General features: G+C 37.1%; 1 protein-coding gene across 1 annotated transcript in view; it reads right to left on the reverse strand.

Moving 5' to 3' along the window:
• Window positions 1-821: 821 nt before the first annotated feature.
• LEW3 (UDP-Glycosyltransferase superfamily protein) overlaps window positions 822-16,781 on the reverse strand; it is a 42,682-nt gene continuing 26,722 nt past the window's right edge. Inside the window, exons 6-11 of the mRNA XM_088963647.1 lie at window positions 15,803-16,089; window positions 13,242-13,428; window positions 6,093-6,161; window positions 5,785-5,978; window positions 1,384-1,493; window positions 822-1,288 (exon numbers count right to left, since the gene is read on the reverse strand). Of these exons, the coding sequence (XP_088819773.1) occupies window positions 1,047-1,288; window positions 1,384-1,493; window positions 5,785-5,978; window positions 6,093-6,161; window positions 13,242-13,428; window positions 15,803-16,089 (1,089 nt within the window). The 3' untranslated portion in view covers window positions 822-1,046. The remainder of the gene's footprint in view (window positions 1,289-1,383; window positions 1,494-5,784; window positions 5,979-6,092; window positions 6,162-13,241; window positions 13,429-15,802; window positions 16,090-16,781) is intronic.

Consider the following 16,781-nt stretch of genomic DNA (forward strand, 5'->3'; position numbering starts at 1 on the left):
AAGGGAAAAGTATATTAAGAGAAAGTAAAGATAGAATGTACAATAAAAGGTCCAGCAAAACACAAAAAACAGGAGAGCGTGATATACTCCATAAAGGTAATTGCTTGGTGTAATGGAAAAATCTCACGCTGACAAGCATGAGAACCTGGGTTCAAGTATGAGCACACTTTGTGCAAAAAAAAAAAAAATGGCAATGGTTAGGTCTATATGCAGTACACCCCTCCCAAGACCCCAGAAGCTGGGGCAAACAATGGTTAACGTGGCTTTATTTAGATATACCCTATAAAACTCATTCTAGAATAGCTTCTAGATCTTGAAATACAAGGTAACATTTAATATATATATTAAAAAGAGAAGCAGGATAGATACAGGATGACCTTTTTCTTAGAAGATATAGAGCCTTTTTATTTGAAGAGATGAAAAAAACAACAATAATAAATTGGTAACCTTATATCAACATAGCCAGTACAAATCCCTACATACATTAAATCAAATTTATTAAAGAGATCACCTAACTAATACTAATAGGACAGCAAAACCTTTCCAGCCACTGAAATTATGATCTATTCACATGTCTATATATCATGCTTAGAGTTTTATCTTCATCAGGAATTCAGGATGTAAGTTTACAACTACTTTGCCTACTTCATTTGTTATCTTAAACAAGGAATTAACCAGTAAAAAACTAATATAATGTCAAATATTGAAGTTAATAACTTAATATCCCAACATAGTATCTCACACCGCCATGTTATTCACTTATCTTGAAAGGTAGCAAGAAGCAAGAGCAAGTCTTAGGATCATTGCACAATACAAATGAATGATGTGAAAAACTGTGATTCTATTAATTTTATCCCATCAAGGGAAAACTTCATATAATTATCCTGGCCAGACATGGCAAAACTTTTAGTTTTTTATTTTATTTTTTTGTTCTAACCTTCCAGGGTTTATGGCAAAGAAAAAAAAAACACATATATGTTGGAAATTATACCATTCCAAATGACCTTTCTTTCAATAAAGCCTTGCAACATTTCCTTTTCTTTTCCTTATTTGGCATGACAAAGAATTGGACAAATTGCAGTCTTGAAATCTTCATAAAACCTTTTCTCTGAAAATCTATCTGCACGTTTCCTTGCAGCAGCAGCCATCACAAGTCTTTCTGCCTCTGGCATCCTTAAAAGCTTCAAGATGGCATCAGCAAACTCTTCCACACTGCAGGCAAGAAATCCCGTTTTCTGTCCATCATCTTCTAAAACAATGTCCATTCTTGGACCTGCTGAATTATGAGCTAAAGAAAATAAACATGATATCAGTAACAAGTGGCTATGTTTACTAAGAAATGAAAGGGAACCTCATATTGAATGATAATTCATCAATACCCACCAATTGGGACTGCACCTGCAGCCATGTACTCTACAACACTTATACCAAAGTGTTCATCTATCATGGAATGAATCCCTGCAATAGCACCTCCCAAAAGTTTTACCAAGTCCCTGCTCATGGTAGGAATTCATCACAAATCATTCTGTCATACAAGTTCACCACAGAAAGATTATATAAAAAAATAACAAGGTTTAGAATCCATATTGGAAGAACAGTTATGACTCAGAATCACTATGGTCAAAACAAAATAACAATGCATCAACTTAACGTTATTATTTTATACATACAACTAAACATGAATAAAATAATACCAATAAGAAAAAATATCAATACTGGAACTCCATATGGACATCCCACAATCATCATTTGAGCAGCATAAAACTTCAAAATAATATAAGAAACTAACAACTTAAACAACATAGAACAACATGGCCTACAACTCTACAAGGGCTGAAAGAATCAAACTGACTCAAAACTGATTTAAACCTAATTAAGGGGTCAAGATCAAAATGGTACTAAATTGCAGGCATCTCACATCTAAATGAAAGCATTGAAAACTTGTAGTAAATCCAATCTGTCAAGTTGGATGGAGGCATTTCAGTACTTGGCTATTAATAAATCTGAAAATAACATTTATGTAGGTTTGCTTTTGACCTAGGAGTTGTCCTGAATTCAACTCATTATTAGCTCCATAGATCCATCCTGCACATATTCCACATTTCCTCCGCTCTGCAAATATTGCACTCACTGGTGGACTGATTCCACGTTCTCCTCATCATTCTCTCATAAGAATACTAGTGAAGGGTCTGACATTAAAGGCAAAAGACATGGTCATACAACCTTTTTTTTCTTTTTTGATAATTGAAAGATAACTTCATAAATCAAAGAAAATAAACTATTACAAGCATCCCTTGGAGGGGCATGAGGTGCAACCTCTCCTAACCATTACAGGAAAAACAAGAAAAAATATTACAAAGCTGCCCAAAATAGCACTTCCCTAGAGGCCCTTTGTTTAGCAAGAGAGTCAGTGAAAGCATTTGCCAACCTACCCACCCATTGGACTCTAATTGTCATATGTCTTCATAACCATTTGACTTTTTTATGAGATCTCTATAACTCCAAATAACTGAATCTGGATTCAAAAACCAGCCCAATCACCTTAGAGTCCCTTCAATTAGTAGCTTCTCCACCCCAAGTTGGTTGGCAATCTGAATTCCTTGCACCACAGACAACAACTCAGCCCTTTAGAATCACCTATTTCCACCAGGCTTGAAAACAATGATATGATATTTCTCTCCTCATTTCTCAAGACCCCTCCGATGCCTGACAGTCCCCAATTGCCTTGACTGCTCCCATCAAAATTCAGTTTAGTAAAACCTTCCAGAGGAGGTGTCCAAACTGCTACAGTTCTATTTGCCTTGGAAGTGTAAGCTATTACAGCCCAGTTCCTCCAAATGTCATCAAAGGAAATAAAGGATTCGAGGGTTCAAAGCCAGTGTATAGCCCTAGTTAATATACAGCCCTTCACTGCTAAAAGGGTTCTCTCCTTGTCTTGAAAGATTCTAGCATTCCTTTCCTAAATAGTCCACAGTGTAGCTGCTCAGAAGCATCTCCATGTGTTTTCTCCCTCTTTTTGTTGGCAACAAACAACAATTTTACTTCTGATGGCAAGTTTCATCTACAACCAAACAAAATCCCACAGAGCTGCAGCAAAGGGACAAGAAATCAGTAAGTGATAACAGTCCTCACTATCATACAACCTTCATTAAAAGTATATCCAACTTACCCATCATACTCTTTCTCCTTGTTTCCCATCCTTATCAAAGCCGCAGCTCAGTTAGAGAAAGCCAAAGGATTTCTTTCTTGAATGGATGGTAGGAGAAAAAAAAAAAAGATTTTTCTAGATGCTTGGGATTCCCTGTGCATTCCTAAGGATGAACACAGCCCTCCTATCTAAATCGTTTTGGAGGAAAAGTACTGATCAGTAGAGTTGATGGAGGGTTACCAAACAAGAGAAATTTGGGCCTCATGAACGGGGCTGGGATCCAGGGTCTGTTAAGTACCATGTAGGGTGATTAGTGTGGAAATGAAATGAAAAAATTATGAAACTCCATATCTACTATCTCATACAAAGTGGGAGAAGGATCTAAAATTTCTTTATGGTTAGAAGATTGGTGTAACGGAAGTAAGTTAAAAGGTACAGAGGAAAGATGCATTTTATGGCATGTGCAGATGTGTCTCTATTCAACCTAAGCATAGCCCCTTTCAAAAGGCACACACACCTGGTGCACCTTGCACCTCGGCCCAGGCATACACCTTTTAAGGATTCGTCTTTTTGTTACTGTTTATACATTCTATGTTTCACACCTTTGTAGTAGTCCATTAACTTCTAAATTACCTTTTATTCATGCTAATGCACTAGTAATGGTTTACCAACTTTTCAAGGAGACAAAAAAAAAAGACATTTTGAATACCCAAAACCCTAGTTGTTGTGGATAGGATATTAGATGGCAAAATTTCCATTAAAGAAGCAACAACACAACTAATCCCTTATCTCCAACCATAGGAAAGAATAACTGCAACCAAAATCATAAAACTAACCCCCTTATAAATATGGCTAAAAAATTGGGTTTACATTTTTTCTAGTGAATCGGGCTCTAGAAGGCACTTCTGCTTTTCTTGTGTCTCTTGCTTTTAGAACATAGGGGGTTGCAGAGTCGCAGTGGATAATTGCTATAGAATTTTAACAACGAGATTATTTGGGCTCCAATCCTTCAAAGAAATGTTGGCTTTACTGGTGCTACATATAGTCACAAGCCATCCACATTTGAGATGGATCAAAGAGTCGGAAATGGACAAAAGTATGGATATTCTCACTCAGATCTTGTGCTAAGAAATTACCTAGATCAGGGTCCATTTCCTTCCTCGCAAAGTTCAGGTGGAATCCAGCCATCCCTTGAGTCCTTCCAGAGTTGCATTTATGTTGTAAACTGTTGTTCTCAAGTCTCAACAGGTGCCTTGCTAAGGAAAATAATCTAAAAAGAGGAATTGCACTACCCCCTCCTAGGTGTAAGCTGTGCAAGTATGGTCAGGAATCTACTCAATACCCGTTTATTCATTTGCTCATTCAGTAGGAAAATCAGTTCTTTCTTCCTAATATTTATAAATGTGTGTTGGGCCTTCCCAAAACTCTGAAGTTATGGAAACTTGGATGATTGGGGGCTTAACAAGCAAAGGCAAGGCAATATAGAGAATGCTACCAACTGCTATTAACCTAGTAAGAAACTCTCTACTCTTCAACAGCAAAGCATCTCAGGAGCTTGATGTTATAAGATCTGACGGACTTGTATATCCGTGGCCATCTATCTTAAACCAATATACAGATATATCTTTTCTTACTAGGTTTACCAGTGACTATTTTGTGAGCTAAAGAGTGTACTTTTTGTTTTTTTGTTTGCAGCAGAAGAACAATGAAAATGCACGACAGCAATAAATTCATGGGCCCCACTGTGAAAGATGACGGTCCCATGTATTTTATTATTGGTGTGGAACATTACCATTGGTTCCACAGCCTGCTGAACAGCCATCGTGTTCAGCTAATCCTTGCTCATATGCTATGTACAGCATCTCACTGTATAGCCTTCGGTTTCAATTTTTTATCCCATGTAATGAATCCCACACCTTTTCCCTTAAAATATTGCATGTATACAAAGCTGAAACAAAATGCAGAAGCAACACCAATTACAAAATTGCACAAAGACAGACATAACACAGGGCATGCTTTTCTTGTCCTAGAAAAAAACAATGCTTTGTCGTGCAAACAACAGGAAAACTAATAAATGTTCCATCAACTCACCAATCCAGATTTTAGACCACTCAATCACTAGGCATGCCTTGCCATGCCAATTAAATGACTTTAACCATAAATAAATAGCAATACTATCATGCATCAACAAAGTTCCTACTGAGGAAAGATGCTAAATGAACATGTGACCAGACAGTTCTTTATCATTATCTCATTAATCCAGATTTTGAACCATACTGTCAGTAGCCACTTCTGGGACTTGCTGCATCCCAACAGATCAAACCAATGATGAATGAAACTTTTGTGAATCACAAATAGATCTCTGTAGTCCAAATAAGTGCTATTGATTTGACAATTCCAATTGACATGACCTTTAGCCCATGATCCACCCAATAGGCAGCCAAACATGTTGGATTCTTCAAGTTAGGAAGTCCACGGCCACTTAGAATTGTAGAATGTAGTGCACACCATTCAATAGAAGTCCTTTGGATAACCATACATAATATACAGTTCATACAATTTTATGAATGCATACAGAAAATAGCTCTAAATAACTGAGAAAAAGAAAACAAAACAGATAGGTATCTATGAAACACCTGTACATCAAGTTCTTGTGAAATTCCACATCATTCACCACCTGCAATTCAATAGCTTTGTCTCTAAGTTTTTGCAATCTTTCCTCATCCCCCTTATTCCGGCAACTACCCACAAATTGGAGCCTTGGTCTGGGCAAGTCCGAATCCATTTTCCTGATGGCAATAGAGAATGCCTCAAGTTGAAGGAGTTGATTCTGAGAAATCAAAAAACAAGTTTGAGAGGATTAGTAATATTAACAAAAAAAAAAAAACACCAAGAATGAGCCACCGCAACACCAGATACTCATAATGAGGTGATAAATTAGCACCTTCTCTGGGCGAAACTGGGCAACAGATATAAGTATTGGGACTTTGACCGACCTTTCCAATGGAAGTACCTGTGTGGAACAAAACCCATAAGAAAATAACAGGAGCTCCACCATAAGACAAAAAGAAACCATAATACTTAAGATCTAAATGGGCCAAAAGACTGATGCAGACCTAGTAAAACTCTAACAGTAATCCAAAACCATATAAAATAGAGTAAAAGAGTAAATATCTTATTGACACACATACAGAGACCAACCAAATACTAAAAAAAAAAACAATAGAATGAAACCAAATTAAGTCCCCAACCTATTGAATCCATAAGCGCATTGTTTAATCTAGGAACTGAACTGTTCATCCTAGTAGCCAATGCTCTTACTGTTCAAATATGTAGAAGGAATCAAGGTTCAAAATATCAATACACCGGTAGGGGCGTATCGGGCGATATTGATACTTTTTTTTTAATTTTTTTCCAAAACCGGTTCAGGGGGGCCGGTTTAAGGCTCCTCCACCCCCTGAACTGGTCAGAACCCCGATACACCCTCTGTAGGGGCATATCAGGGAGCTCCCGAAACGATACGTATTGGCCAATACGGGCCGATATGTGTCGCTACTTTGAACCTTGGAAGGAATAACAGATTAGCTATCATGACCCCCATATCAATGACAACTTAACAGGCATCTTTTATGAGCAGCTGATAATTTAGTCACAAGGAGAAAACAATTTTCGGATCTTGTAAGAGAGAGAATTTCAACTTTTAGAGAGCTTCCTTCCCCTATGAGACCCAAATAGACCACTATTGCCTGCCCTGAGTCTCTTTTGGAAGCTCCTCCCACCCTGAAAGACCCAAGTTGCCACTTTAACAACCATCCAAAATTTAATTTTTCCCTGCAGGAGTTTCCATTTGTATATCAGAGGTTATCTACCAAAGATAAAACTAGTAACTGTTGCAGCCTGTGATTATAGCATAAACTGAAAAACATTTGAATTTCTAGTTTCCAACCTAAGCACCTAATAGGGCTGGCAATCTTGGAACCCACCCATACCCACCCAATCTATTGATGGGTAAATATGGGTCAAGCAACCCGGGTCAGTGGAAAAGGGTTAGGGTGCGTTGGGTAGAGGGTACCCATTAGGGTCAGGATGGGTTGGGTCGCGTGGGTCAAGATGGGTTGGGTCAAAGTCAATTCTATCTATACTTGCCAAATCTCAAAACAAAGGAAGCTATAGTGATTCGAATACAAATCTCCTAGCGTGCAAACATTTCATTACACTTCCAAACCACTATGCCAAATTACATTATGTTAATGAAAGCGAAATAAAATAGATTTTATTACCTTTCGTGTTCACATGCAATTTTATACAAAAAAACTTTTACAAAAGCAATTTTACAAAGAAATTTTATGAAAATAACTTTTATGAAAGCACTTTTACACAAGTACTTTTACACGAAAGTACTTTTATAAAAGTACTTTTATAAAAATACTTTTACAAAAGCACTTTATGAAAGTGCTTTTACGAAAACACTTTTATGAAAGCACTTTTACAGAAGTACTTTTACACCTTTTATTAAAGTACTAAGAAAACACTTTTATGAAAGCATAAAAGTACTTTTATGAAAACACTTTTATGAAAGTACTTTTACGAAAGTACTTTTACACAAGCACTTTTACAAAAGTACTTTTATGAAAGCATAAAAGCACTTTTATAAAAGTACTTTTATGAAAGCACTTTTACACAAAAGGACATTTATGAAAGCATAAAAGCACTTTTGTAAAAGTGCTTTTATAAAAGTACTTTTACACAAGTGCTTTTATAAAAGTGCTTTTATGAAAGTACTTTTACAAAAACACTTTTATAGAAGTACTTTTGTAGTACTTTCATAAAAGTACTTTTGTGAAAGTACTTTTATAAAACTTCCGCAGTTTTTGCAATTTTCTGTTATTTTCTGCATTTTTGGGTATTTTTATGCAATTTTACAATTTTTTGGTATTTTCTACATTTTCTAAAATTTTCCGGTATTTTTCTACATTTTCTACAATTTTCTGGTATTGTTTTTCATATTTTCCAATTTTTTTTGCAAAATTTACGAATTTTCTATAATTTTTTAGTTCTTTTGCATTTTCTTCATATTTCTACATTTATCTACAATTTTTGCATTTTCAGGTATACGGGTTGACCTAACTCATTTTTGTCACGTGATAGTCTTGAGAAGGATTATTCTCTCAATTTATTATTTTGTGTACGGGGTCGTCCCTACCCATTTTTGTATTTATAAGTGATGATAGGTGGGCTAGTATGGGTCAGGGTGGTTAAATGTCAACATGATGGGTCAGGTGGGTCAATATGGGTGGGTCAGGGTGGGTTAGGGTTAGGGTGGGTTATGACCCTTTAACTAGGATTGATCATGGGTCATAGTGGGTTGGTGGGTCAATATGGGTGGATTGATATTCAACCCTTACCCAACCCAACCCAACCCACCCATTTGCCACCCCTAGCACCCAATAATAAGAACAAGGTCTACAAGCATTTTTTTTGGGGAATTACCTATTACATAGTACACATTACAGGGGAATCAGGGATGGGGACAGAGATGGGTGCACACGAGGCCCACAGGCCATATCACAGAAAGCCTGTAGTTCAGCAGATTTGATCCTGCACCTCCTATTTGGATAGATTCCAACTGGCCATCTCAACTACTTGGTCGTCGGCAGGTCTATTAGCATAGTTTCTTGCTTCTTGTTATTGAAAACCATTAACAATCCCCCCTAACTTCACGGAGTTAACATGGGATGTGATAAACAATATGGAGATGTACTAAAGCATCTATACTAGGGAACCAATAGGAAAAAATTGCAAGGATTTTCCAACACAAAAAGATGGATGTAATGTCATTATTGATAATAGTCACCAACTCACAATAAAGATGGACCATTGAAATATCAACTAGGGAGAAATTTAGAAGAGTCACACTTGCTATATTTGATTTGAAGGAAAAGGTAGAGAAAGGCTTGTAAAGGTTTCCCTACCTTTCCCTTTCCCTACTTTTTCCTTCAAACCAAACACAGCCTATATGTTGTCATCAAAAGATAGCAAACTATTGCCTCCCACAATCACCAAGGACAACCAATGTTAATGGACTAGAATTCTTAATATTCCTTCCTGAATAAAGCTCAAGTAATTGCACCATATTCTAGCCCTATTGGAAATGCAATGTCAATAAATGCAGAGATTGCATCACTCTTTTTGGCATTGAAGATTGGGTTCTCACTGGGTTTCAAAGGCATTTGAAGTAGAGGAAGATTTTTTTTTTTATCAGTAAAAATCTTTCATTAATAACAGAGAGATTAAGATACAATAGATAAAGATTGCATAGGAAATTGCAATCTCCAGCAATCAGTTACAATTCTGCCCAATACAATGAAGATCTATTTGCCCCTTGTTTTGCTAGGGTATCCGCCATCCCATTTGCATCCCTTTTAACCCAACCAAACTGAAAGTTGAACTTCCTTGCAAGTGTGTCAATTTCTCTGAAAATAAACTTGAGCTTCCAAGGTGCTGATGTGATGTTTTTGGCCCAAGAGATGACCAATAGAGAGTCTCCTTCAATTTCTAAGTCTGTTGTTCCTATCTGCTCAGTCATCTTTAGACCTTGAAGTAGGGCTAGAGATTCAGCCTGTATTGAGTCACCATAACCTATTGGTCCAGAGTAGAGTGCCACCACCACACCTAGATAACTTCTAAACACACTCCCCTATGCCTGCCCTTCCAGGGTTGTCAAGAGAAATCCCATCAAAATTCAGCTTTAGTTTGTTCCGTGCCAGTGGCTTCCATTCCATGCTTACAAGAACTTTGGGTACATCTGTTTGACACAGGAAAGAGGGGATGAAAAGACTTACCACATCCTGTGGGGGAGTCCATCTGCACACCTAGATAATTTCTAAACACACTCCCCTATGCCTGCCCTTCCAGTGTTGTCAAGAGAAATCCCATCAAAATTCAGCTTTAGTTTGTTCCGTGCCAGTGGCTTCCATTCCATGCTTACAAGAACTTTGGGTACATCTGTTTGTGCTATTTCAGCCCAATTCCTTAGTATCTCATTCGTGGAGTAGTTTCCAAATATCTCCATGGTCTTCACCCAATGTGCAGTTCTGATTTTTATGGCTTCAATAACTTCCTCTTCCTGAAAAGATTCTTAGGTTTCTTTCCTCCCAAATAGTCCATATTGTAGCTGCTCTCACTGCCTTCCATATACATTTTCCCCTTTTCTTCCGTTGACACAGGAAAGAGGGGATGAAAAGACTTACCACATCCTGTGGGGGAGCCCATCTGCACACCTAGATAATTTCTAAACACACTCCCCTATGCCTGCCCTTCCAGGGTTGTCAAGAGAAATCCCATCAAAATTCAGCTTTAGTTTGTTCCGTGCCAGTGGCTTCCATTCCATGCTTACAAGAACTTTGGGTACATCTGTTTGTGCTATTTCAGCCCAATTACTTAGTATCTCATTCGTGGAGTAGTTTCCAAATATCTCCATGGTCTTCACCCAATGTGCAATTCTGATTTTTATGGCTTCAATAACTTCCTCTTCCTGAAAAGATTCTTAGGTTTCTTTCCTCCCAAATAGTCCATGTTGCAGCTGCTCTCACTGCCTTCCATATACATTTTCCCCTTTTCTTCCGTTGACACAGGAAAGAGGGGCTGAATAGACTTACCACATCCTGTGGGGGAGCCCATCTGCATCCAAAGAGAGAACAAACAACACTCCAAATACCAAAAGCAAAAGAGCAAGATAATAGTAAGTGGGTTAGAGTTTCACCACATCCCAAACAAAGGACACACACATGAGGAGAGAGGAAATTGGTTGGCCTCCTTTTCTGTAGCACATCACAAGTGTTTACCTTCCCTAGGAACACTTCCCAACAGAATGCTTGTACTTTTGGAGGAACCGGTTTAGTCCAAATTTCTCTCACTGGGAAGTTCACCCCCATAGGGTTAATATGAGTGAGCAAACCAAAGAAACATGCACAGGAAAATAAACCATCAAAAGTTGGGGACCACACTCTACAATCAGCTATAGATTGGTCCAAGTAGACCCTCTCAAGTGTTGAAATCAACAGCACTAGAGACTCACTCATTTTCCCTCAACCCTCTTCTAAAGCCAAAATCCCAAGAGATCCCTGATTCTGAAAGCACACCGAACCTAGCATTGAGGAAGATATTACAATCTTAATAGGATGGAGGGCCTCACAGTCAGTTGGCCCATGAACATAATACACACCATTAGAGGCAAGAATTTTGGAAAATAGGAATGAATACAAGGTTAGCCAATTCCAACCAAAGATTTGGCATGAAATGGGTAGTAAGGAGCTCATTGTATTGGGATATAAATGTCAAATTAGGTTTTGTTTCTGCATTGTTGATTGTTCTTTTGGTCAGCCTCAATGGATGTGCTTACTCTCTCTTGTTTTTATTTTATATACATTTCTGATGGTGCACAATCTGGCAGCTCCCTGCTGGCTGATGACTCGGATGTCGAGCTAAAGGATTTCCTGTTAGAAAGTGACTCAGAAGCCGAGCTAAGTTGATTAGCAAACTGTGTAGTTCTCTAAAGAGACTTGCAAGGAAATAGTTTTAGAGTACCCGAGGTGGGTGATCCGCGCAAAGGGCTAAGATCCGTTCAATTGACTTTGAGGCAAACAATGTGGTAGGTGGGCTTAACAGTAGAGCATTGTTACTCCAAGAGAATTCGGTCTTGATAACGAGCTCAAAGAGTAAGTCGGCGAGCACGTCTTACAGGTCGCTACCTGTTCGCAAGTCAACTCAGCTGGTCCTCAGAGGTCGCTCCTACATCAAGGTACATTAGGTCAGCCAAACCAAGGTACTATGGGTCGGCCTTGGACAATGCTAGCCACTATGCCGAGGTGGTCTGCTTACTCAGTGCAGAGGTGTCATCTAGGTGTCTAGGGGTGCCATGTGTCGTGATGTTAATTGGAGGACCAAATTACCCCTCATCAATTTCCATCCTTACCACTTGAGATGGATTTTTTTTACTTGATCAGCAACAAGAAAAATTTTATGAATAAAAAAGGAAAGGATCTTGAGATGGAATATTTCATATACTTATGAGATTTCTATTTTTAAAAGCAATCTTTTTTATCTTGTTACTTGTTAGAAACTTGTTTTTATTTTGTTTATTAACAGGTTTAGGCCACAGGGCATAGAGATCTTTTTACCCTTTCTTTTTATTGCTTATGTGTACAACAACTTAAGTAGGGGCATAAGAGTCATAGCAGCCAACTTATTTATTAATAAAAAATGGCATGGCAGTTAGAGGTTGTTATTCTCTTCTCCTCTCTCTGCCACAACCCTAGTTCTCTCCTTTCCCCTCTCTTCTTACACTATTATTCTCCAATTTTCTTCTATTTTCTCTTTATTTTTAAGGTTGTTCACATTACCAAAAAAAGGATCCTTGAGTTCCTTTCAATCCAAATAATCACTACCTGTATATGCTTCTCATAGAAAAGTTCCCTATTTTAGTAAGAGGAGAGAGAAACAAAGTCAGGAGCCTCCAAATAAAGGGAGCATCCATTGAGAACCAAATAAAGGGAGAAAGTAGTTCCACATACCCATTGAGAAAGATCAAGAGAGAAATATGTAATTGGCATTCTAACATCGGCCTTACATATGATGCAAACATGAGAGAAAACAAGAGAAAGAACAATGTGAGAATGGGATTGACTACTTGAGTATATGAATCCTGTCCTGCTGCTGTGCCCTATCAAATCTTGTCATGGGTTCAAGTCCTATCTCAGATACATTCATTTCCATGTTTGACACTGGCCCATGTGTAAGTTACAGAGTTTTGATTGCTCCATATAACATGGCTAATATTATAGCTTTCCTAAAAATAATTTCCTTTCAGACACATTGACATTTATCAGTCAACAGCATTCTACTTCCTCCAACCTGCACTAATTATTTGGGAAACATCGTCCCTCTCTCCCTCCCTCCCTCCTTGTACCAAGGTAGAATGCAGCCAGCCTAGCCCAATCCTCATATATAGAAGAAATTATTGAATGATGCACTTATTTTTAAATCATACAAAAACATAGTAAACAATAATTGTGGGTGGATAAGAAAGGCAGACCTGAAGGCTTGAAGTATCACAAGGGGGATAAACTCTAGTAGTACGTGTAGGAATTTTCCAGAGCTTCTCTATATGAGATTGTGTCCATGAAGAGTTAACCATGGCAACATCTGCACAGGAGCCCACAATCCCATACATCCAGCTAAAGAATGCATAGTAGATAACCTTGCACAGAGACAACAAAACACTGCCACAAAAGAAGGAACTGTGAGATGCTTCATAGGAAAGAAATATTATGCACATGCAAATAGATATAAAAGTGAAAAACTATATATGATGCAAGCAAGGCTTTAAAAAGGTGAAAGGCAGAGGCAAGGCATAAGCCTCAAAATATATATTATACTATATTATATATACATACATATATATATATATATATATATATATATATATATATATATATGTATGTATGTATATATATATAAAAAGTTAAAAACCCATATGATTTTTTAATTTTTATGTGTATATCATATGTACATTGGAGTACAATCCTTTTCTTTCAAAGTCAATTTATAATATTTATTTCTTTATCACACATTTGTATTAATAAGAAGCCCATGTTTTTGAAATTTTATTTTATGTTTACAACCATTTTACTTAGTTTACATCAGTGATTTAAAAGGTGCGCCTAAGAACCCCCCATTTCTAATGTTGTTCATTCATTCATTGCAATAAAATATCTTCTTAAAAGGCAGTTAAAGCTATAAAATCATTAATTTTTATGTGAGAAATAAGAATTTCAGACCCTAACATAGACTTGTTCGGGCTTGCCTCGAGGGGTGTGGTACAAAGGCGACTCATAGAATCAAGAATGCAATATGTTTTACATCACATTAGCTACTTGACGCAATGCAATTAAGGAAAAAAAAGAGATTGTAGGTCTTACATGCTTGAAAATGCTTTATATATTTGCTTTTATTTTTAAATTTTCATTTGAATACACTTTACGTGCTATGTTTATGTATTTTAATTTTAGATAATAGGTTTTTTAAACATTTATTTTAATTTTTAAGTTTATACTTTTTTATTAACATTATGTTTATTATTCTTTTGAATTTTTTGCATTTTTTAAATTTTGGTTTTTTTTTTGAATTTTCTGACTTTTTTTATTTTTTAGCTTTTTTTTGTAATTTTGCACCTTGCTTAAAAAAGGTGCGTGCCTTGCGCCTCAGGTGCAAATTGGCCCTTGCACTTTTTTTGTGCCTTATGCTTTTAAAACACTGGTTTACACATATTCTAGTCTATTTTCAATTTAAAATAATTTATAAATTTTTGAATGAACGTTTTCCATCATATACAACTTCATGATTGGAACTAAATAGATTGAGAGTGGATAAAAAAGAGTTTGACCATTTTTTAAGTTGAATGCTTTTATTTTATTTATTTTTTATTTTCCAGTTAACAAATAATCATCGCTATCATTTTTATTTGAAAATTGGCGGGTCCCATTGCCATGTGTCATGGGTGAACATGTGAATGGAGATGATATTCTCACATGTGGTACATCATGACAGTGATTTAAAAGGCCCGCAGGCAAGGCAAATTTCAAGGTATGCACCTTGCCTAGGCATGTGTCAGTGTGCCTTGCGCCTCAGCCCAGGTGCATGTGCCTTTTTTATGTTTTGCACTTTTTGGTGTTTTGTAGGTGTAGTGGTTGGGCCAGGGGCTCTGCCTCGAACCCCTGACCAAGCCCCTAGAGGCAAGCCCAAACAAGTCCTTGTTAGGGATTTAAAATTCTTAATTTCACTCTCTACCACAACCCTTGATTAACTAGAGATTTGATTGGCCCTAGTTACCTTTCATAAAGAAGGAAATTGGCAATTTGCATGGTGAGAATAATCTCTAATCAATTTCTCTCTTTAATTATTGACTAGATTTCCATCTGTAGGACTTGAGATGGGCTTTAGTTGGATTATCTCCATAAATAAATAAGATTTGTAATTCAAATTTGAATTTTAGTTTGACTTCAAAGTGGGTCTCACATGGACCCTTCCACCATGCTAATGGATTTGTATTAGGAAAGCCCAAATGTTAGGCCCATGCACATATTTGAGAGTATGGGGTATGGTCCAAATTGAATGACCTATACTGAGGCTAATGAGCAAATTTGAGTTTATGGGGGTAGGGCCCATTTAGGAGCCCATGAAAATTTTAATGTCTACAGGTAGGTTTTGTTGGGGCCATAAAAATATTCTGCAAATGGCAAGCTGGTACTCTTGGCACCTATGCAGGAACAGCCATGACCAAGATTGTCAATCTGCACTACTCAGGGTTTTTCCAGAAAAGCAACTGACCAGATTATAGGATCCTAGCCATCCAACTAGTTCTTGTTAGTTGAAACCAAAGCCCATAGATCAATCCCCTTGCCTAGATGATCTCCAAGTGTGCCAACTATATGGCATATCCTGAAACCTTGTGGCATGTAACTGGAAGCACAGAGAACAGCTCTCAAGTGCTTCCACTTTTCACAACCTGACTTAAAAATTCTTCCCTAAACCACATACAGAAAATAGATCATGCAAAAGATGTCCCATAAGGCTATGATGGTCAAGGATATGTACCTTCGTGCAATTAAAGCATCATTGTTATACATAGAACTCCGTTCCCAAACCCGAGAAACCATATCTGAACTGATTGTTGGATAATGGGTATAACATATAACTTTACACCCAAACATCCGAGCAACTGGATAGGTAAAAGCATACCCACTAGTATCGAAGTAAAATAAAGGGGTAAATTTATATAATGCTTCCCATGAGAGATAAACTGAACCAAAACTCTGCCCAATCATGGTAAAGCGGGGAAAGGTACTTTCCTCAATCCACTTCCTTCTGTATAAATGCACCACCTTAACAGAAGCCATGCCAGAGAAATGGTTAGTACATTATAATAAGTACATATTAATGTTGTCTAGAGGCAGAAAATTAATTTGTATTATGTGAAACATACCACCTTACATTTGAAGGTTGAATTAACGAGACATACCAAACATGAAAAGTTCATCAAAACAAATTTGAATATTGAATATGCCACAAATTCCTATGCACCATAGTTTTCATTTTGAACTTCTTAAGCTTAAGTAACTGATACAGATATCATAGTTGTCAAGGTGTCACCTAGGCGTGTAGGCACTTTTTGGGTATATAATATATACACACACATATAACCTGTTGTAAGTTTTGCTAAGTTTTGCACATTCAATATTTTTTATATTTTAAGTCTATGATATAAACATAGGCATGATAGAAGAATCATTATTTTTATTTCTTTCATAATATAATAAGTTGTTTATTAATTTCTTATCTTCTTAAGGTTTATGATAGATAAAATATTCGAAGATGAGTTCGAGATAAACGATATTCAAAGACGAGTTCAAGGGATATCCTCATCAAGGTTCCAAGTTGTATGTCTTTGAAGAAGAATGGGAAGTCGATCACAAAATGTACAAGGTATGCTTCTTCTGGAATTAAAATCAGGGGCTCCACCCCTTCTTTTTCTTTTTTTGAAACAAAAACAGGGGCGGAGGGGCTCCGCCCCTTC

The sequence above is a fragment of the Nelumbo lutea genome, chromosome 1, assembly GCF_056320005.1.
Source record: "Nelumbo lutea isolate HS-2025 chromosome 1, American lotus-T2T, whole genome shotgun sequence".
Classification (NCBI taxonomy): domain Eukaryota; kingdom Viridiplantae; phylum Streptophyta; class Magnoliopsida; order Proteales; family Nelumbonaceae; genus Nelumbo; species Nelumbo lutea.